This window comes from Mobula birostris, chromosome 21, assembly GCF_030028105.1.
Source record: "Mobula birostris isolate sMobBir1 chromosome 21, sMobBir1.hap1, whole genome shotgun sequence".
NCBI classification, from domain to species: domain Eukaryota; kingdom Metazoa; phylum Chordata; class Chondrichthyes; order Myliobatiformes; family Myliobatidae; genus Mobula; species Mobula birostris.
In genome coordinates, this window is record NC_092390.1 from 16,037,899 (window position 1) to 16,060,308 (window position 22,410).

General features: G+C 47.2%; 1 protein-coding gene across 5 annotated transcripts in view; it reads right to left on the minus strand.

The window, feature by feature from the left end:
• Window positions 1-13,007: 13,007 nt before the first annotated feature.
• The window catches only part of LOC140185620 (LIM domain-binding protein 1), a 105,949-nt gene continuing 96,546 nt past the window's right edge, over window positions 13,008-22,410 (minus strand). For 4 of the 5 annotated variants that reach the window (XM_072239036.1, XM_072239037.1, XM_072239040.1 and 1 more), the window contains exons 8-11: window positions 18,343-18,426; window positions 17,195-17,318; window positions 16,415-16,563; window positions 13,008-15,818 (exon numbers count right to left, since the gene is read on the minus strand). In XM_072239036.1, the coding sequence (XP_072095137.1) occupies window positions 15,588-15,818; window positions 16,415-16,563; window positions 17,195-17,318; window positions 18,343-18,426 (588 nt within the window). In that variant the 3' untranslated portion in view covers window positions 13,008-15,587. The remainder of the gene's footprint in view (window positions 15,819-16,414; window positions 16,564-17,194; window positions 17,319-18,342; window positions 18,427-22,410) is intronic. The other variant, XM_072239038.1, reaches the window with a different exon arrangement.

Here is a 22,410-nt window from a genome sequence, read left to right on the forward strand (position 1 = left end):
GTTGTGCAGAGGGACTTGGGAGTGCTTGTTCATAAATCGCAAAAAGTTGGCTTGCAGGTACAGCAGATTATTAAGAAGGCAAACAGAATGTTGGCCTTCATTGCTAGAGGGATTGAATTCAAGAGCAGGGAGGTTATGCTGCAACTATACAGGGTACTGGTGAGGCCGCACCTGGAGTACTGTGTGCAGTTCTGGTCTCCATACTTGAGGAAGGATATACTGGCTTTGGAGGCAGTGCAGAGGAGGTTCACCAGGTTGATTCCAAAGGTGAAGGGGTTAACCTATGAGGAGAGATTGAGTTGTTTCCATTGGTAGGTGAGACTAGAACTAGGGGACATTGCTTCAAGATTCAAGGGAGAAGATTTAGGATGGAGATGAGGAGAAACTGTTTTTCTCAGAGAGTGGTGAATCTGTGGAATTCTCTGCCCGTGGAAGCAGTTGAGGCTTCTTCACGAAATATATTTAAGAAACAGTTAGATAGGTTTTTATATAGTAAGGGAATTAAGGGTTATGGGGAAAAGGCAGGCAGGTGGAGCTGAGTTTTCAGACAGATCAGCCATGATCTTATTGAATGGTGGGGCAGGCTCGATGGGCCAGATGGCCTACTCCTGCTCCTTTTTCTTATGTTCTTATATAATAGAGCATGGGAATTTAAAAAAAACTAACAGAAGGCAACTAAACAAAAACAAAAAAAGAGGGGAGAGAAGGTAAGCTGGCCAATAATATCAAAAATTGTACCCTTTTTATTTTTATAAAGAATAAAAGGGAGGCTAGAGAGAAGAAAATGGCGGGCGAACTGAATAAGTATTTTATGTCTGCCTTCACTGTGGAAGACGCGAGCAGTATGCCGGATGTTCGAGAGTGGTGGGGGCAGAAGTGAGTGCAGTTGTTATTACTAGAGAGACGTGCTTAGAAAACTGAAAGGTCTGTAGGTAGATAAGTCACCTGGACCAGATGGACTACACCCCAGGCTTCTGGAAGAGGTGGCCGAAGATTTTGTGGAGGCATTAGTAATGATCATTCAATAATCAGTAGAACTGGAGAACTGCAAATGTCCACTCCACTCTTCAAGAAGGAAGGGAAGCAGAATAAAGGAAATTGTAGGCCAATTAACCTGACCTTAGTGTTTGGGAAGATGTTGGGGTCAATTGTTAAGGATGTGATTTTAGGGTACTTGGACACACGTGATAAACTAGCTCATAGTCAGCATGGTTTCCTTCGGGGGAAATCTTGCCTGAGAAATCTGTTGGAATTGTTTGAAAAAATAACAAGCAGAATAGACCAAGGAGAATCAGTTCATGTTGTGTACTTGGATATTCAAAAGACCTTCAACATGAGGCTGCTAAACAAGAGCCCAGGAAAACTACTAGCATGGATAGAGCATTGGGTAATTGACAGGAAGCAACGAGTGGGAATAAAGGGATCCTGTTTGAATTAGTCGTGTTCCTCCAGTCTATGTTGGGACCATTCGCTTTTACTTTGTATGTCAACAACTATTTTCTAAACAATTTGAAAATTCAAAATACCGAAGTGCAAAAGGATTTGGGAGTCCTCATGCAGGATTCCCTGAAGGTTCATTTGCAGGTTGAATCTGTGATGAGGAAGGCAAATGCAATGTTAGCATTAATTTCAAGAGGACAAGAATATAAAAGCAAGGATGTAATGCTGAGGCTTTATAAGGCACTGGAGAGGCCTCATGAAATATTGTGAGCAGTTTTAAGCCCCTTATTTAAGAAAAGATGTGTTGACATTGGAGAGGGTTCAGAGGAAGTTGACAAGAATGATTCCGTTAAGGACAGATAAGTCCCCGGGGCCTGACGGAATATTCCCCAGGCTGCTCCACGAGGCGAGGGAAGAGATTGCTGAGCCTCTGGCTAGGATCTTTATGTCCTCGTTGTCCACGGGAATGGTACCGGAGGATTGGAGGGAGGCGAATGTTGTTCCCTTGTTCAAAAAAGGTAGTAGGGATAGTCTGGGTAATTACAGACCAGTGAGCCTTACGTCTGTGGTGGGAAAGCTGTTGGAAAAGATTCTTAGAGATAGGATCTATGGGCATTTAGAGAATCATGGTCTGATCAGGGACAGTCAGCATGGCTTTGTGAAGGACAGATCGTGTCTAACAAGCCTGATAAAGTTCTTTGAGGAGGTGACCAGGCATATAGATGAGGGTAGTGCAGTGGATGTGATCTATATGGATTTTAGTAAGGCATTTGACAAGGTTCCACACGGTAGGCTTATTCAGAAAGTCAGAAGGCATGGGATCCAGGGAAGTTTCGCCAGGTGGATTCAGAATTGGCTTGCCTGCAGAAGGCAGAGGGTGGTGGTGGAGGGAGTACATTCAGATTGGAGGATTGTGACTAGTGGTGTCCCACAAGGATCTGTTCTGGAACCTCTACTTTTCGTGATTTTTATTAATGACCTGGATGTGGGGGTAGAAGGGTGGGTTGGCAAGTTTGCAGACGACACAAAGGTTGGTGGTGTTGTAGATAGTGTAGAGGATTGTCGAAGATTGCAGAGTGACATTGATAGGTTGCAGAAGTGGGCTGAGAAGTGGCAGATGGAGTTCAACCTGGAGAAGTGTGAGGTGGTACACTTTGGAAGGACAAACTCCAAGGCAGAGTACAAAGTAAATGGCAGGATACTTGGTAGTGTGGAGGAGCAGAGGGATCTCGGGGTACATGTCCACAGGTCCCTGAAAGTTGCCTCACAGGTGGATAGGGTAGTTAAGAAAGCTTATGGGGTGTTAGCTTTCATAAGTCGAGGGATAGAGTTTAAGAGTCGCGATGTAATGATGTAGCTCTATAAAACTCTGGTTAGGCCACACTTGGAGTACTGTGTCCAGTTCTGGTCGCCTCACTATAGGAAGGATGTGGAAGCATTGGAAAGGGTACAGAGAAGATTTACCAGGATGCTGCCTGGTTTAGAGAGTATGCATTATGATCAGAGATTAAGGGAGCTAGGGCTTTACTCTTTGGAGAGAAGGAGGATGAGAGGAGACATGATAGAGGTGTACAAGATAATAAGAGGAATAGATAGAGAGGATAGCCAGCACTTCTTCCCCAGGGCACCACTGCTCAATACAAGAGGACATGGCTTTAAGGTAAGGGGTGGGAAGGTCAAGGGGGATATTAGAGGAAGGTTTTTTTACTTAGAGAGTGGTTGGTGCGTGGAATGCACTGCCTGAGTCAGTGGTGGAGGCAGATACACTAGTGAAGTTTAAGAGATTACTAGACAGGTATATGGACGAATTTAAGGTGGGGGGTTATATGGGAGGCAGGGTCTGAGGGTTGGCACAACATTGTGGGCCAAAGGGCCTGTACTGTGCTGTACTATTCTATGTTCTATGAAAGGCTTTTTGTATGAGAGGTGATAGAAGGCTTGGGCCTGTATTGAAAGCTGTCAAATCTTGAAAGGTGTAGAGAGAGTGGACAAGAAGAGGATGTTTCCTTTGGTAGGGGAGTCTAGGACCAGAGGGCAAAGCCTCAAAAAAGAGGAACATCCATTTAAAACAAAGGTGAAGGGGAATTTCTTTAGCCAGACGGTGGTGAATCTGTGGAATTTGTTGCCACGGGCATTTGTGAAGGCCAAGCTACTGGGTACATTTAAGGCAGAGATTGATAGGTGCTCAATTAATTAGGGTGTGAAAGATTAAGGGGAGAAGGCAGGAGAAGATGGCAGCGTGACGCAGCTCGCAATGGCCACTCCAGTGGTGATGTCTGTTATTTGTCAAGTAGGGTGCCGTGCATAATCCTGATTTGATGGAGACGGACATGACAGCATGGAGGAACATCTGGTGAAACTTCTGAAATGCCTGCTTCGCTGCTGCTGCTACTGTGTGGTCCAGAATCTCTGGAGGAGAAGGCCCCGAGTCCTCGGCTTTGCTTGTTGCTCGGCGGCCGGGGCGGGGTTGAAGTGCTCGGCAGAGGATGGTGCTCAGAGAGGCTGCGTCGGAGGGCTGGTCGGAGGCTCGAAGTTTTCGGACGGACTCAGAGTCTGCTGCAGTCGGGTGCTTCCAATGGTGCTGCATCAGCAAGTTGGCGGCACTTGGAGGTTCATGGCAGGGAGAGTTCCTCCCTTCTGCCGCCTGCATGAGATAATGAGTCTATCGGGACTTTGAGACTTTTTTTTACCGTGCCCATGGTCTGATCGTTATCAAATTATGGTATTGCTTTGCACTGTTGTAACTGTATGTTATAATTATGTGGTTTTGTCCGTTTTAGTCTTGGTTTGTCCTGTGTTTTCTTGTGATATCATTTTGGAGGAACATTGTATCATTTTTTAACGCATGCATTTCTAAATGACAATAAACGAGGACTGAGTGTCCTCACAATCTAATCTAATCTAAAGGGAAATGGATCAACCATGATGAAATGGCAGAGTAGATTCGATGAGTCACATGCCCTAATTCCGCTCCTTTGTCTTATGGTCTTACGGACCAAGACATCTGGCTGCTCATCCTCTTATGGTGTTAGTTATTTAGAAGACAGAATAGTGGAGTGCACTGCAGGCCCTTCGGCCCACAATGTTGTGCTGACCCTTTAACTTACTCTAAGATCAATCCCTTCCCTCCTCCATAGCCCTCCATTTTTCTGTCATCCATGTGTCCCTAATGAATCTGCCTCTACCACCACCCCTGAAAGCATCTTCCACGCACCGACCACTCTCCATGTAAAAAAAATTACCTCTGGCATTCCCCCACTCCACTTTAAAATTATATCCCCTCATATTAGCCATTTTCACCTTGTGGAAAAGTCTATGGTTACCCACTCTAACTATGCCTTTTGTCAGCTTATGCACCTCTATCCAGTCGCCTCTCATCCTCCTTGTCTCCAAAGGGAAAAGCCTTAGCTCACTCAACCTTTCCTCATAAATTTGTACTCCAGGGAGCACGAAGCGCAGAATCAAATATCGCTGTGATGATTGTATGTTCTAGTATCAACTGTTTGGCAACAATAAAGTATAAAGTATAAGACATGCTCTATAATTCAGGCAGCATCCTGGTAAATCTCCTCTGCACCCTCTCTAAAGCTTCCACATCCTTCCTATCATGAGTCAACCAGAATTTTGTAATTTTATTTCCTAGTTTATAGTAATCTTATTCCCTTGCAGTGTACTTCTACCACAAAACCACCAATTTCACATCATATAAGACAGTGATAATAAATCTGATTTGGATTCTCCTTCACAACACACACAAAATGCCGGAGGAACTCAACTAGCCGGGCAGTGCCTGTGAACAGTCGACATCTCGGTCCGAGACCCTTCATTAGTTAGGTCCCGGCCCGAAACGCCGACTGTTTACTCTTTTCCGTAGATGCTGCCTGGCCTGCTGAGTTCCTCCAGCATTTTGTGTGCGTGTGTGTGTGTGTGTGTGTGTGTGTGTGTGTGTGTGTACACGCACATTTGCATCTCCAGCATCGGCAGATTTTCTCGAGTTTCTGATTCTCCTTCACTGAGTAATAGAAGTTCACGGTAAATTCTATTATCAATGCACATATATGTCACCATAAACAACCTGAGATTCATTTTGCTGTGGGCATACTCAGATTAGTAACTGTAACAGGATCAACAAGAGATCAACCAGAGTGCCAAACCAAAAAACATCCTGCTGAACCTCCTCTGCATGCTCTCCAAAGCCCTCATCCTTCCTGTAGTGGGGCAACCAGATCTGCACGCAGTACTCAAAGTTCAAGGCAAATGTTATTATCAAAGTATATATATATATATATATATATATATATATATCACCATATACAGCTCTGAGATTCATTTTCCTGTGAGCATACTCAGCAAATCTATAGAACAGTAACACTAACAGGATCAACGAAAAATCAACCAGAGTGCAGAAGACAACAAACTGTGTAAATACAAATATAAATAAATAGCAATAAATAACAAGAACATGAGTTAAACTGTGATCGTTGGTTATAGGAACATCTCAATGATGGGGCAAGTGAGTGTAGTTATCCCCTTTCATTCAGAGCCTGATTTTTGCGGGGTAGCAACTTGAACCTGGTAGTGCGAGTCTTGAGGCTCTTGTACCTTCTAGCAGCGAGGAGAGAGCATGACCTGGGTGGTGGGGATCTCTGATGATGGATGCTGCTTTCCTAGCCCAGTGTTTCATGTAGATGTGCTCACTGGTTGGGAGGGCTTTACACCCAGCCCTGTCACCATCATCGGAAAGGTCTGTCAAGCTCGATCTGTTCCGGTTCCTCCAGCTCCGACTCTAAACCAGCAGCCTCTAGGCACCAACACCCAGTGTTGGCGTGGCTGAAAAGGATAACCTTCCCCCCTCTCTGGTCCTGGCTGCCGTCAGTATCTGTGTGAACTTTGGTTTTGAACCTGGATTCAGTCACAACTTCGACCTTCCCAGGTTTGTCATTTGCCTGTCTGTGTGAGGAAAGGTTTGAGCGAGCCAGGGTGTTTCCCTTTGGATCGAAGGAGGGAGAGAGGTGTGGAAGATGATGAGAGCAGACAGCTGGAGACATAATTTTAAGGTAATTGGAGGAAGGTAAAAGGGGATGGGGGACGTCAGAGGATGTAGCTATGTGGAATGCACTACAAGGGGTGATGGTAGAGGCAGATACATCAGGGACATTTAAGAAACTCAAATAGGCACATGGATGATAGAAAAATGGAGGGCTATGTAGGAGGGTTAGATCTTTGAGTAGCACATGGAATTGGCACAACAATGTAGGCCGAAGGGCCTGTGGTGTGCTGTACTGTTCTATTTTATATAAATACTGTCAATTTAGCTTCTTCTGAAATGGTAAATTCATTTATTATGGTCACATACAAAACGCTGGAGGAACTCAGCAGGCCAGGCAGCATCTAGGCGAAAAAGTACAGTCGACATTTCGGTCCAGAACGTCAGCTGTCCTCTCTACCATGGATGCTGCCTGGCTTTCTGCATTTTATATATATATAAAATAAAGGCATCCATTAGTCTTGCGAGACCATGGATCTGCGCCTGGAAAGTCTTCACTCTCCAGGGCGCAGGCCTGGGCAAGGTTGTATGGAAGACCGGCAGTTGTCCGTGCTGCAAGTCTCCCCTCTCCACGACACCAATGTTGTCCAAGGGAAGGGCATTAGGACCCATACAGCTTAGCACCAGTGTCATCGCAGAGCAATGTGTGGTTAAGTGCCTTGCTCAAGGACACAACACGTTCCCTCGGCTGGGGCTCGAACTCACGACCTTCAGGTCACTAGTCCAATGCCTTAACCACTTGGCCACGTGCGCACACACACACACACACATATATATATATATATAAAATAGTTAAAATAAGTAGTGCAAAAACAGAAATTTTTAAAAAGGATTGAAGTAGTGTTTATGGGCTCAGTGTCCATTTAGAAATCGGATGGCAGAGGAGAAGCTGTTCCTGAATCACTGAGTGTGTGCCTTCAGCATTCTGTACCTCCTTCCTGATGGTAACAATGAGAAAAGGGCATGTCCTGGGTGATGGTGGTTTTTAATGATGGATGCCTCCTTTCTGAGGCAGCACTCCTTGAAGGTGTCCTGGATACTACAGAGGCTAGCGCCCATGATGGAGCTGACTAAGTTTACAACTCTCTGCAGCTTACCTTGATCTTGTGCATTACCCACCCAACACCTCCCCCCACCCCAATACCAGAGGGTGATGCGGCCAGTTAGAATGCTCTCCACAGTAACTCTGCAGAAACTTGAAAGTGCTTTAGGTGACATACCAAAGCTCCTCAAACCCCTAATGACATATAACCACTGCCTTGCCTTCTTTATAGCTGCATCAATATGTTGGGGCAAGGTACATATATGTGAGCTGCCTAAATGACTATTGCCTGGTAGTACTCACATCAACAGTGATGAAATGCTTTGAGAGGTTGGTCATGACTAGAATGAACTCCTGCCTCAGCAAGGACCTGGACCCAATATAATTTGCCTATTACCACAATAGGTCAACAGCAGATGCAATCTCAATGACTCTCCACACGGCTTTAGACCACCTGGACAACACAAACACCTATGTCAGGATGCTGCTCATCGACTATAGCTCAGCATTTGATACCATCACTCCCACAATCCTGATTGAGAAATTGCAGAATCTGGGCCTCTGTACCACCCTCTGCAGATGATCCTTGATTTTCTAACTGGAAGACCACAATCTGTGCAGATTGGTGATAACATATCCTCCTCGCTGACGATCAACACTGACGCACCTCAGGGGTGTGTGCTTAGCCCACTGCTCGACTCTCTGTATACACATGACTGTGTGGCTAGGCATAGCTCAAATACCATCTATAAACTTGTTGATGATACAACCATTGTTGGTAGAATCTCAGGTGGTGACAAGAGGGTGTACAGGAGTGAGATATGCCAACTAGTGGACTGATGTCGCAGGAACAACCTGGCACTCAATATTAGTAAGATGAAAGAACTGACTGTGAACTTCAGGAAGGGTAAGATGAAGGAACACATACCAATCCTCATAGAGGGATCAGAAGTGGAGAGAGTGAACAGTTTCAAGTTCCTGGGCGTCAAGATCTCTGAGGATCTAACCTGGTAGATGTATTCATAAAGAAGGCAAGACAGTGGCTATACTTCATTAGGAGTTTGAAGAGATTTGGCATGTCAACAAATCCACTCCAACATTTCTATAGTTGTACCGTGGAGAGCATTCTGACAGACTGCATCACTGTCTGGTATGGAGGGGCTACTGCACAGGACTGAAAGAAGCTGCAGAGGGTTGTAAATCTAGTCAGCTCCATCTTGGGCACTAGCCTACAAAGTACCCAGGACATCTCTAGGGAACAGTGTCTCAGAAAGGCTGCGTCCATTATTAAGGACTTCCAGCACCCAGGGCATGCCCTTTTCTCACTGTTACCATCAGGAAGGAGGTACAGAAGCCTGAAGGCACACGCTCAGCGATTCAGGAACAGCTTCTTCCCCTCTGCCATCGATTCCTAAATGGACATTGAATCCTTGGACACTACCTCACTTTTTTAATATATAGTATTTGTGTTTTTGCATGATTTCTAATTATTCAATATACATATATTGTAATTGATTGATTTTTTAAATTTTGTTTTCTTTTCTCTTCTATATTATGTATTGCATTGAACTGCTGCTGCTAATTTAACAAATTTCACGTCACATGCTGGAGATAATAAACCTGATTCTGATTTTTAAAACACATGTATACTTTGATCATTGAACTTACAGACACATGAAGGTGCAGGAAATGGAGGAATATGGATGGACATTGTGTAGGCAGAAGGGATTAGTTTAGTTGGGCCATACTGGTAATAACTAGTTTAATTGGTTTGGCACAACATTGTGGGACGAAGGGCCTGTTCCTGTGATGTACTGTTCTAGGTTCTTGGTCAGTGTTAGGAGCTGTTGACGGAACAGTGTTAGACTGACAGGCAGGATAGACTTGTATTTATGATTTAAAAAATTGTGAACTGCTGTAAACACTCAAGTCAGGCAGCAGCAGGAGAGAGAGAGAGAGAAATGGTTAACATTACGGATGAGGCATCCCCTCATTAGACCTCAGAAAAAGACAATTGCAAAATGTGGGTGCATTAGGACAGCAGGGACACACTCGATTGACTGAATGGCCTCCTCCTGTATCAGTCACCGCCCTCCCCAGTTCTCACACAGCTCAAGGATCTTCCTTCCTGCTTGTTATTGTGTGATGCTGTCAGCTCATTTGACTGCAGATTTTTAAAAAATGGTTCAAAAGTAAATTTATTATGTGTGTGTGACTACCCTGAGGTTGACTTTCTTGTTGGACCTATTCTGTGACCCTATGTCTGTTGAACCCTGACCTGGTTTGTTCAGATCTTGGACTGTGAAAGCCCATATCCAGGAGCACAAACCTTGGCCCATTCCATCCTTCCAAGACCCAGGCTGGTTAATGCTCTTCTCCGGGGTAGAGGCCAGTTACCTCAGCGAGGGGGGTTGGAAAAACCCAGAGCACCTGGTGCGCACTTCAACAGCAGTGAAAATAGTTGTAATGCAATCACTCCTAAACACTGGGCAGCGAAATCTTATTTACAAGATTGAAATCTGACTGTTGAAGATCTAGCGGACGGGTTACCCTGGAGACCAGTGGTTGCTGACAACAGTTGATGCCTGTGATGTCAACAAGATTAAATTCACGATGGAGTCAGAGGTAAAATGATCAAAATGTAGTCTGCAGTTGAGAGCGGGACAGTGGGGCAGAGTCTTAACATAATGTGAAACTTCAGCCTGTTTATCTACTGCTCTGGAAAAATTTGTTCAGTGATTCAAGAGTGATTTAAATGTAAAATGGGTCAGCTCAGATCATCTGCATCCTCAGTGAAGCCTGCTGGGTGATTCACTGGGTCCTAAAGTCAGTCTGCTTGCAGTTTGAGAGGCTCCCTATCTCACTCCCCTGAAGGAGCAGAGAAGATTGAGGAGAGGTTTGAGAGGCAGACAAGAGCACTGTGGGTTTAGAGAAAGGAAAGTGGATATGGATTCAGAATTTGTTCTTGGGATAGTGATGGAGAGGTGTTATTGTAGCTGGAGGTTAGTGACCAGTGATACTCTACAGGCGTCAGTGCTGGGACCTTTGCTGATTATAACCGACTTGGATTAACTGTGGATGGCTAGGTTAGTAAATTTGCTGATAACATAAAGATTGGTGGAGCTGTGGACAGTGGAGAAGGTTACTGAAGGATACAGCAGGATATTAACCACTTGTGGAACAAACAGCCAGTATTAGTGAAGGTGAGTTCGATTGCAACATTTATGAGAAGGTCGGACAGGTACATGAATGGGAAGGTTATGATCCTGATCAGGGTTGACGAGACCAGGAAAAATAACAGTTTGACATGGAGTAGATGGCCTGAAAGGCCTGTTGCTTTGTCCATGACCAGGGATGAATCTCTGGAATTCTCTGCCTCCCCTCCCAAGGATGGTGGAGCACCAGCCATAATTTTACAGTGGAGATAGATTAAGTATTTAAAATATCAAGGAATTCGGTGTGATGGGGAACTGGTGCAGGAGTTGAGGCTGTGTGGATCAACCATGGTCAGACTGAATGGTGGGGCTGATTCTGAGGGGCCGAGTGGCCTGACCCTGCTTTTATCTTCTAGGTGTGTTTGTTTGAGTGATCCATCAGTAACTCCAATGTCTTGCATGGATTTTATTTAAAGGTCTGATTTCCATTCGTAATACAGTCACTTCGAAGCAAAGGCCTTCAGGAATCGGCTTCCAACCCCCAAACTTCTTCGATGTTCACCATTTGGAAGATAAAGCAGAGTATTCTCCAAAGTGAACGATTTTTGTTCCTCGTGTTGGTCTGCTGAACATTACAGACTTGTTATGTTGGCTCCAGCACATCCTTGTGTCATGTTCATTATTCACACAATACTACCTGAGGTGCTTTAAGAGAGTTAATCTGCCCCAACTTGTATCGATGTGCGATAACGAGCATACTGACGTACAGGATGACAGCGTGGGACTCCAGCTGCAGAAAGACAGATCACAAAGCACTCCAACGGGTGATTAGAATGGCTCAGCACGTCACTGGGACTCGAGTACCAGACCTGCGGACGATCTACAACTCTCGATGCCTACGGCGCGCTCGTAATATCATTAAAGACCCATCCCATCCCGGACACTGTCTGTTCCATCTCCTGCCATCTGGTAGGAGATACAGAAACATCTGAGCCAGGACAGTACGACTGAAAAACAGCTTCTTCCCGAGGGCTGTCGTGCAGCTGAGTAATGCTACACCCCAGCTTGTCAATGGCCTTTCAGTGTTATGGAATATCAAAGCCACTTGTTGCATGTAAATACAGGAATTTTTTTTTTTTTTATTAAGCCCTACTGCATGTGTTGTAAATATCTGTTTTCACAGACTGGAGTAGCAGCACAATCTCATTGCTTGAGCTTTGACAGAGTTCTGTTCTGTTCTAATCCACCTTCCCCTTTTGCTCCCCTCTCGCCCATGGTTTTGCATCTTCAAGGTGACCTGAAAGCTTGACACACACTCTCTCTCTCTCCCCACAGATGCTGGCTGACTGGCCACGTTTTTCCCACCCTCTCGGCACTTATCCCTGCAAACCGAAGGAGTGCTACACCTCCCCATTCACCTCCATTCAGGGCCCTGAACAGTCTTTCCAGGTAAGGCAACACCTCACCTGAGAGTCTTTTGGGGGCATCTACTGTATCCAGTGCTCCCAGTGCAGCTCCTTCTACATTACCAAGACCCAATAGAGATTGGGGGACCACTTTGCTGAGCACCTTCGTTCCATGCACAACAAGCAGGGTTTCCCAAAGGCCAACCATTTTAATTCCAATCCCCATTCCCATACTGCCATGATGAGGCCACTCTCAGATTGGTGGAGTAACACTTTATATTCTGTCTGGGTAGCCTCCAACCTGATGGCATAAACACTGGTTTCTCCAAGTTCTGGTAATTTCTTCTCCCTTCCCCTACTTTTTCCCATTCTGGCTCCCCTCTCATCCTTTTTCTTCTCCTCCCTCTGGTTCCCTTCCTCCTTCCCTTTCTCCCATAGACCACTGTCATCTCGTGTCAGATTCTCTCTTCTTCTATCCTTTACCTTTTCCACTTATCACCTCCCAGCTTCTCACTCATCCCCCTTTCCCTCACCCACACACCTTCCTCCTCACCTGAACTCACCTGTCACCTGCCAGCTTGTACTCCTCCCTCCCCCCACCTTCCCATTCTGGCTTGTGAACCTGTCTTTTCCAGTCCCGATGAAGGGTCTCAGCCCGAAACGTCAACTGTTTACTCCGCTCCACAGATGCTGCCTGACCTACTGAGGTGTGAGCATGTGCGCGCGCGTGCGTGTGTTGTCCTGGATTTCCAGCATCTGCCGAATCTCCTGTGTTTATGCTTCCCACATTAATCCCCACCCATTTCCAAACCTTGTTGAAGACCTCCCTCACAAACTGGAGGCACGGCCACTTCAGATGCTTTGCTCCCTCACCAGCCGTTTCCCCAATCCCTCCAGCGAGGAACAGGAAGCATTCATTATAAGGTTTACTATATGTTTAATGACAGCAATACAGATTGGTAAGTACTAGCGTTCAATATACAAGCAGAGATACACAGAACAAGGCTTCAAAACCAAAATAAACACAGTTCCCCTACACAAGTTAACATTAAAAAACATTACAAACAATTCTGAGGGGATTGTTCAGCATTCCACCTTCCTAACGCATTTATTAAAGTTTATTTTTCCCGGATTTCTTTTGCTGTATAAAACACGACACTGTGCATCTTATATTCTTCCTGTCTCTCTCTCTCTCTCTCTACAGATTTACAGCAAATTAGAAAATCGTGAGAAGCAGCGAAGAAATCCTTGCCTCCGTCTCACGCTCTCTGTTCACAGAGGTACCAGGGGTTAGATTTGGAAGGTAGTTAAAAGAATCCTTTTAATATAGAGGTACTATAACGAGAGACAAGCTGAACCCACCCTGGCTCAGCATGGGCATGGCCCAGGCATGTGTACTGTGCCTGGTACATCATGACAGCAAATTACTTGTTAGGATTTAAGTGTCAGGACACTGGTGTGGTGTTTGTGAAGCTTCTGGCTCATGGTTGAGTCTGTGATCTGCTCCGTTGCAGTTCCTCTGAAACACAGCAGAGAGCAGGAGAAAACCCCACGGGCTATACAGTCAGGGCTGGGCCACATGTGGTGTTAATTCGTTGGTCACTGTCCAATCATTTCACAGAGAAGACACTTTCCTACATTACTCCCAAAGCCACCCGTGTTTGTATGGAGCCTTTAACGTAGTGAAAGATCCTGAAGGTCCATCACAGGAGCAAGCTCAGACAAAACCCATCACTGACTCACTTCTCAAAGCTGCCCAAGTATTTGGTGCAAGTTTCAGAAAATCCTAGCGGTGTAACGGAGGGAGTTCTGAAGCTCACAAGGCTGGGCCTTTCAAGGCAGAGTCACTGAATTCAGGGCTGATGTCTAGACCACAATGAGAGGTGCAGAGATCCGGAAAGGAGGTAGGTAACCCAAGGGGGGGGTTCTGATTAAACCTCACTGGACAAGGCCAGAGGGATAGAGAGGGGAGTGGAAGACTGTGGTGGGATCTGAAAGGTGAGAATCTCTCAAATCAGTGGAACCCGCGGGGTCAGTAAGTAATACTGTAACAGCACTTGATACAGGGCAGGACACTAGGCAGCAGGGTTGAAGATTCCTCATGGTTACACAGAGTAGAACAGTGAAGTAGAGTGTGTGGAAGTTAAACTTGGAACTAACAAGGGCGAGTTCTGCCTCAGCCCTTCTTCAATACATATACCAACGGGCTATTCAACTGTAGCGGCAGCGCAGGAGGGTGTGACTTTGCTTGTGTGACTTTCCAGTCTTGCAGAGCTGGGTTAGGGGGTTGGTCATCCTATAGGTATCTCCACCTCCCAATAGTGGGGTCACAGTGGTCCTAGATGACTAGGGTGGGGGGGGGGGGGGGGGGGCGGGGAGTGTGAGCCTGGTTAGCAGAATAATAACATATTTAGTGCCGAGAACCCCATTTCCTCCCACATCCCAAAGACAAGCAGAGTCGGTGGGCTGGTCACCATAAATTGTCCCCTAGTATGTGGGGAAGAGATAGAATCTAGGGCAAGTTGATGGGAATTTGGGGAGACAATGTTGTAAGGAAATGAGAGGAATGGGTCTGCTCTGAGGGCTGGCACAGACTCGGTGGGCCAAGTATACGACTAGGGAGATAGGAAAACCAATCCAACCCAACCCCAACCTCAGAATGAGTGTTCAAGACCAGATCCAGTTCCCCTCCAATCCCGGGGTCATGGGCAACACTCCCATATGCTGTGCACAATCCCAAACTTCGGGAGATCGCAAAGAGCCACAGGTCAAGCTCTGATATCCGCCACAGACACTGGCATTGTGACCGTTTCTATCAAAACCTCTGCACTAAAAGCAATGGTGGGAAGAGCAAACTGCCCGGGAAACCCGGCAGGTCGAGCAGCATCCGTGGAGGCAGAAGGATGGCTGATGGGTGCAGTGCAGTCAGAATGGGAAGGGTTTGATAATCTGTTGGAACACATCGCAATAAGCCCACCCTTTTCCCTGAGCTGAATGCTGGGCCTGCCCTCTGCAGGAGCAGGGGATTCAGATGCACGTTACCCACTCACCCCAGTACAAGTGACTCCTCTGCCCCTTCTGGTGAACACTTCAGGGTAATATAGTGGGATATCTCTACAACCTCCAGGACTCTACCAGAAGCAGACATTTGACAGCAGATCTCCACCACTGAGTCCCTTCAGGACTAGACAACACCCCATCAGGGCCTAGATGCCTTGCCCACTCCAACACTGGGGAGGGGGGAGAAAGGAGGGAAGAGGAGCTTTAAGCCTCCTCAGACGCAATTTACTTTCCGTAATTAGAAGAGAAATTTGAAGCAATGATTAGAAGTGAAACAAGCGTGTGTCGTATCCACAGCTAATGCCATGTGAGAATGGGGATGGTTGGGATGTTGGGGGACACGTTCCAGTCTGACCCTGCAGGTACCTCTACACGGTTACTTGGACAGGTAGATTGAGTGGGGGATTCGGAATGTGCTTGGCCGCTGGGGTTCACCTTTACTGGGAGGCCTGGGAGGTTGGATTCTCTGACTTGCTCTCCTGGCTGGATGGAGGTTTGCTGTTCCAAGGGCTGTTGGCCCCCAGGGCCGGGGAGTTGTTGAAGCTGTCCTCGTCGTCGATGCCATTGGTGGCGTCGTACTGGGTGTTCTCCAGGCGTGTGATGAGGCGCTCGTCCTCGTCGCCAAACTCGCCCCCCATCAGGGTGGGCTCCCCCACCACCATCACGTCCTGCAACACACAGTGGGGCTTAGCTCACTTAGGGAAGGGGCCATAGTGGAGATGGGAGTGGGGGGGGGAGAGAGTGGTGGGTAGATGAGGGGGGAGGGGGGGAGAGGGGGAGGGGGACAGCAGTGCATATACATATACACACAGCCATGTTTGCACCAGCACACACATGTACAAGCACAGGCAAGGCAGTGTGTACAGATAGATATGGACACGGAAGCAGACACACAAGGAAACTGTCCACACAACAGTTTGCTAACATGGCCCTATCACTGGCGGTGAAGGTTCTGGGACACGGGCTGCGAAGTGGAGCCACGTCCCCGGTCGTCATGACCTCGCCGAGCCAGAAGCAAGCTGCTGGCCGAACGTCTGCTGTTCTGCACTCACCCCCCCAACACCCGTTCCATCCCCCACCTCACCGTCAGGACGCATGGCCCTGCCCGGCTACCCACTGACCCAGATCGGGGATCCCAGGGGGACGATGGCCGAGGCCGTCCCACCAGCGGTGCCAGGCCCTGGGTGTGTCTCTACCCTGGCTCCCTCTTCCCCCAGTGCCCGCCTGCCACGAGGCTGAAGATGGAAGAGGCGTGGATGCTTACAGGTACCTGACTGGAGAGGGCGAAGCTGCCGCCTGGGCTCTTCTTCTTGCTGGTGCTGTTGGCGTTGGAGTTGGTGCCACTGCTGATGGTACTGCCCCCCGACATCTTCCGCTTCCTCCGCTTGCTTGGCGCCTGCCGGGCCGGCTCGGCTGAGGGCAGAAGCACAACAGGACGGTCGGCACCAGGCACCTTCACAAACATGCCCCACCCTGCCTGAAGAGGACCACCCCACACACCCGCATGGCTGAGGGGGACCTACCCACACCCACCCCGACCATGAAGGATCTCTCCAGACTCTCCTGCCCCTCAGACTCGTCCAACACTGGCTGAACAGGATCTTACCCCGAACAACGCACGATCGGCCATGAAGGATCTCCCAAGACCATTCCCGGCCATGAGGGATCTTCCCCATTGACTACTGGCCATGAGTTATCACCCCACACCCTCCCAACCACCACTGCCAGCCATGAGGGATCTCCCCTTGCACCACCATGCCTGGCTGGCAGAAGAGATCTCTTTACCGTGTCCTCTGTGGTGAGGGACCCATTGATGGGAGGGAGCTCTCCCACACCCACCCCTCCCCATTAACACTGGAGTTCCTTCGCCTGCATGCTGGAGAGGGGCTTCTGCACTCCTCTGGAATTGGACTGGCCATGGTGGGATGGGTTTGAGGGGCCTTTCCAAGCAGCCTTTCCTTGCGGCGTTTGTTACCTCCCCATGGCAAATCTGACTGTGACCGCTTTCTGCTTGGTGTAGGAGCCTCCAGAAACATGTACGTACCTGGTGGGGCCACCATACGCTGCCACTTTTGAAACAGGCACGTCTTGAGGCAGTCCCTGGGGCTCAGGCTGTAGGTTTTGTGCCTGGACATTAACTCCTGCATCGGTTCCAGAATAACACACAGCTGATCAGTGAAGGGGGGGGGGGTTGGGAAACAGGAGCAATGGACAGAATCGGGACAAGAGAAAAGCCAGTTATACATCTTGGTACCCAGAAACTTGTGCATCACCCCCCCCCCCCATGGAACAACCATGACAGTATACTGTATCTACCACCTCCAGTCTTTGTATAACTGTGTATCACTGAGTACTACGATGAAGATGTAGACAGGTTGAGCCAAAACTCTTTGGAGTTTAGAAGGAGGAAATAAATAGCCATCTCATTATTGTTTAAAACAATATCATGGGTCAAAGAGCCTGTTCCACTCTTGTACGGTTTTACATTCTTACAAGGTTCTGACAGGGGGTAGCTGCTGAGAGGGCACTTCCCCTTTGAGGAGTGCAGACTTAGCACAAAGGGTCAGTCAGTTCTGTCCCCCACACAGAGTGACCTGCCCCCGGGACGGCCCCTCCCATATTGTGACCCTCTCCCCAAGGACCGCCCCTCCCATATTGTGACCCTCCTCCAGCACCGCCCCTCCCATATTGTGACCCTCTCCCCAGGGCCATCCCTCCCATATTGTGACCCTCCTCCGGCACCGCCCCTCCCATATTGTGACCCTCTCCCCAAGGACCGCCCCTCCCATATTGTGACCCTCCTCCTGCACCGCCCCTCCCATATTGTGACCCTCTCCCCAGGGCCATCCCTCCCATATTGTGACCCTCTCCCCAGGGGCTGCCCCTCCCATATTGTGACCCTCTCCCCAGGGCCATTCCTCCCATATTGTGACCCTCTCCCCAGGGGCTGCCCCGTCCATATTGTGACCCTCCCCAGGGCCATCCCTCCCATATTGTAACCCTCCTCCAGCACCACCCCTTCCATGGCGTGACCCTCTCTGAATAACACCCCTCCTTCAGTACAGTGCAGGGTAGGTCAGCTTTGATTTCTCTGCAATGGACAAACTGAGTGCCCACCCATTTCCCAGATCTCAGCTGTTACATGCACCTCTGTGTTACTGGTAGGTTTGGAAATGTGCGAAGTGTCCTTACCCGGAGGTAGTTCAAGGTCGAGTTGGAGAGGCCACACCGTGAGATGTTCTTTGAGAGCTGGTCCAACATCTGTGGATCCTGGGACTGTGGGAAACACACATCCTGTGTCAGTGAAGGAGAGGATGAGGCTCGGCCAAGTTCACATCGAATGGTAGGTCACCCGACGACACGAAGGGTGGGTGATCTGGGGATTGTTGGGAGACAAGGAGTTCTGGCCCCCAAGAGCCCCTGGAGAGAAAGGAGCTCTCCCCTCTGCATGTAGATAACATGTCTGACTCTCCAACTCTCTCAGACACAAAACCAGCAGCTATGCTTAGAAATACAAGAGATTCGGCAGATGCTTGATGAAGAGCCTCAGCTTGAAACATTTGTTCATTTATTCCCCCTCCATAGATGCTGCCTGTCTTGCTGTGTTCCTTCAGCATCTTTGTGTGTCGCTCTATACTTCTGTAACTTGTTTGTCTGCAGAGCTGAACTGCCACTCACTGCCTATTCACTAGCTTCTTACCCAAATTGATCCAGACTGGTTTTCAGGATAAAGGGAGACCATGTACTCAGGCTCCTTTGTTACTTCTCTGTCTTGTTTGCTGGTGCAGACTGACCTGTACCGTGACGAACAGCTAATAAAACAGTGGTAACCATAAGCTTTGTGTCTCAATGTTGACTTCCCAAGAACCTTCTAGACAACATCATCTCCAGATGAAACCCTCCCCCACTGGTACTGTCTTACGCGATCAGTATTTCTGTTGTTATTTTAAGATTTCCAGCAGCTGCAGTATTTTGCTTTTGCGACTACACCAATGAGTTGTGAAGACGGGGTTTGTAGAGAGACATGTAGTACTTTTGGCAGCTTCTAATCTCTTCCTGTATCTTGATTTGTTTGTTTTTGTGGTCAGACATGTGACTGCCCCCCAAAAACAGAACAAAACTACATTTAAGTTTTCCTCCAGAATCTCAGATGTATTACCACAAAATCAGAAACATAATACTCATCTGCGAATGCTGGTTCATTGCTGAGTATTTACCACTTTAAATAAAATTACATACAGGTTTAAAGAGATGAAAGGAGTAAACATTCTTTTAGTGGTGGTGAACCTCTACCGACCAAATTAAAATTCTTTTTCCTCACTGAATACTGTAGGTTTACAGAACAGAATTCCACAGAAGATAATGAATCCCGTCTTAGAGGAAAGGTTGGAGGAAAGATACAAGGAGCTAAATTCAGCAAGAAAAGAAAAGCAAGAAAGCAAACAGGAGTTTTTTTCCAATGAAGCAACTGTGCCCCCTCCAACCCTACACAATAAATATACTTTGTAAAAGATTTGTTGATTTGTAAAATAGAAGGAACCTAAGATTCAAAGAGGCAGGCTATTAATGAGATTCGAGGTCATTTAAAGATTTTAGTTAAATACTCATCATAGTTCACTACAACTTAAAAAGGAAATTGGTTCACTGCTGTCAGGGAGCAATCTGATCTGAAACCACGCTGATATTCAACTTCAGAGTTTGCACCTTCCTGTGAGTGAGGAAAAGTGTCGGTGTTCAGGTGTGGCTGAAGCAAAACATCTCATGCGCCCGGCCCTCGCACTGACGCAGTCCGACCCTCCAACAGCAGGACCCCGACCGCAGAGTGTGGGTCACCCCTCGGGCTGTGCCTTGCTGTAGCCCAGGGCAAAGGTCAGAAGGGGAGCAAGCAGCAGCCAGGTTAAGAAACTCAAACAGTGCGAGATGAAGCATGATACAGCAATGGGCTAAACAACAGACACATGGATCCACCATATTCTCTGTTCCAGTAATCCAAGCATCTCCCGTGCACCCTTGCAACTGAAGTCCCTTACCACTCAAATCATTTCACTTCTGCACCTCTTCAAAGCCTTCATGTGAATAGTCTGTCCAGACCATGGCCAGTAAAGCTCACCAACACCCCTCTGCTTCCTCCAGACATTTGGCATTCAACCTTTATCAATTTTTATTATGCACCATAGAAAGCATCCATTCTGGATAGATCACGCTTGGTATGGCAACTGCTCTGCCTGGGACCGCAACTCAGCACATCATAGGAACCAGTCTCCCCAACACGGACTCCACCTAGACTTGGTCTCTGCCTCAGTAAAGCAGCCAACGCAATCAAAGACCCCCCCCCCCACCCACCTCATCACACTTCTGTATCATCAGGCAGAAGATACAAAACCCCAAAAGCATGCACTACCAGGCAGGGTAAGGGTATCAATCGCTGGATTCCTGCCTGTGCCATGCACCTGTGAGGGTAAGAACAGGATGATTTGGCAGGGGACAGAGTTTCAGATTTATGGATCGTTGAGATCTCTTCTGGGAAAGGCATGACCAGCACAAAAGATTATGGGTTACACCTGGACCTGTGGGGGACCAATAACCTTGCAGGCATGTTTGCTAGCGCTGCTGGGGAGGGCTTAAACTAATTTGGCAGGGGGTGGGAACCAGAGTGATAGGGCTGAGGAAAGGGATGTTGGTTTACAAGCAGAGGTAGCGTATAGTGAGAATGCCAGGAAGCACAAGCAGATGTTAGGGCAAAATTGCAGTCAATTGGATGGGTTGCAGTGTAAATGGGGGACAAAATTGAAATGGGTGACAAATACAGGACTGAAAGTGTTATATTTGAACTCACGCAGTATACAAAATAAGGCAGATGATCTTGTAGAGCAGTTAGAGATTGGCAGGTATGACATTGTGGGTTTCACGGGGTCATGCCTTATAGATGATTCGAGTTGGCAGCTTACATAATCTATTGAAAGGACAGGCAGAAGGAGTAGTAGCTCTCTTGGTACAAATGAAATCACATCTTTAGAGAGAAGAGACACAAGTTCAGAAGATGTAGAATTCTTGTAGGTAGAGTTAAGAAACTACATGGGTAAGACAACCCTGATAGGAGTTATTCACGGGCATCTGAGAAATAGCCAAAAGTGGTCTACATATTACAGCGAGAGATAGAACAAGCATGTCAAAAAGGCAAGTCATAGGGGATTTCAGTATGCCAATAAATTGGGAAAATCGAGTTGATGCTGGATCCCAAAAGGGAATTTGTGGAATGTCTCCGTATGACTTTTTGGAGCAACTTTTGGTTGAGCCCACTAAGGGAATCAGAAATTCAGGAATTCTGGATCCTGTGTAATAAACAGGATTTGATTAGGGGCTTAAGGTAATGGAACCCTTAGGAAACAGTGATCACAATATGATAGACTTCACCCTGCGGAGGGAGAAGACAAAGCCAGATGTATCATTATTACAGTGGAGTAAAGGGAGAAAAGAGAGTCTGGTATGCTTTTAGAGGACTGGAAAACTGCAAATGTCACTCCACTCTTCAGGGGAGGGAGTCAGAAGAAACAAAATTATAGGACAGTTAGCCTGACGTTATCTGTTGGAATTCTTTGGAGAAATAACAAGCAGGATAGACAAAAGAGAATCGGTAGATGTTGTGTACTTGGATTCACAGAAGATCTATGATAAGGTGCCACACGAGGCTGCTTAGCAAGGTAACAGTGCAGGATATTACAAGAAAGAACTGGCATGGATAGAGTATTTTGCGATTGGCAGGAGGCAAAGAGAGGGAATAGAAGGATCTTTTCAGGTGGCTGCCAGTGACGTGGTGTTCCATAAGGGTCTTTGTTGGGACTGCTTCTTTTTACATTGTATGTCAACAATTTGGATGGAATGAATGGGTTTGTGGCCAAGTTTGTGGATGAAAGTAAGATAGGTTAAGGGGCAGGTGGTGTTGAAGAAGTAGAGAGGCTGCAGAGGACTTAAGACATGTTAGAAGAACGGGCAAAGAGCTGGCAGTTGGAATACAGTGTTGGAAGTGTATGGTCATGCACTTTGGTAGAAATGAAGTATAGACTATCTTCCTAAACGGGGAGAAACTTTAAAAAACGGGGTGCAAAGTGATTTGGGAATCCTCATGCAGGATTTCTTAAAGGTTAATTTGCAAGTTGAAATCAGTGATGAGCAAGGTGAAAGCAATATTAGCAGTCATTTCAAGAGGACTAGAATATGGAAGCAAGGAGGTAATACTGAGGTTGTATAAGGCACTGGTGA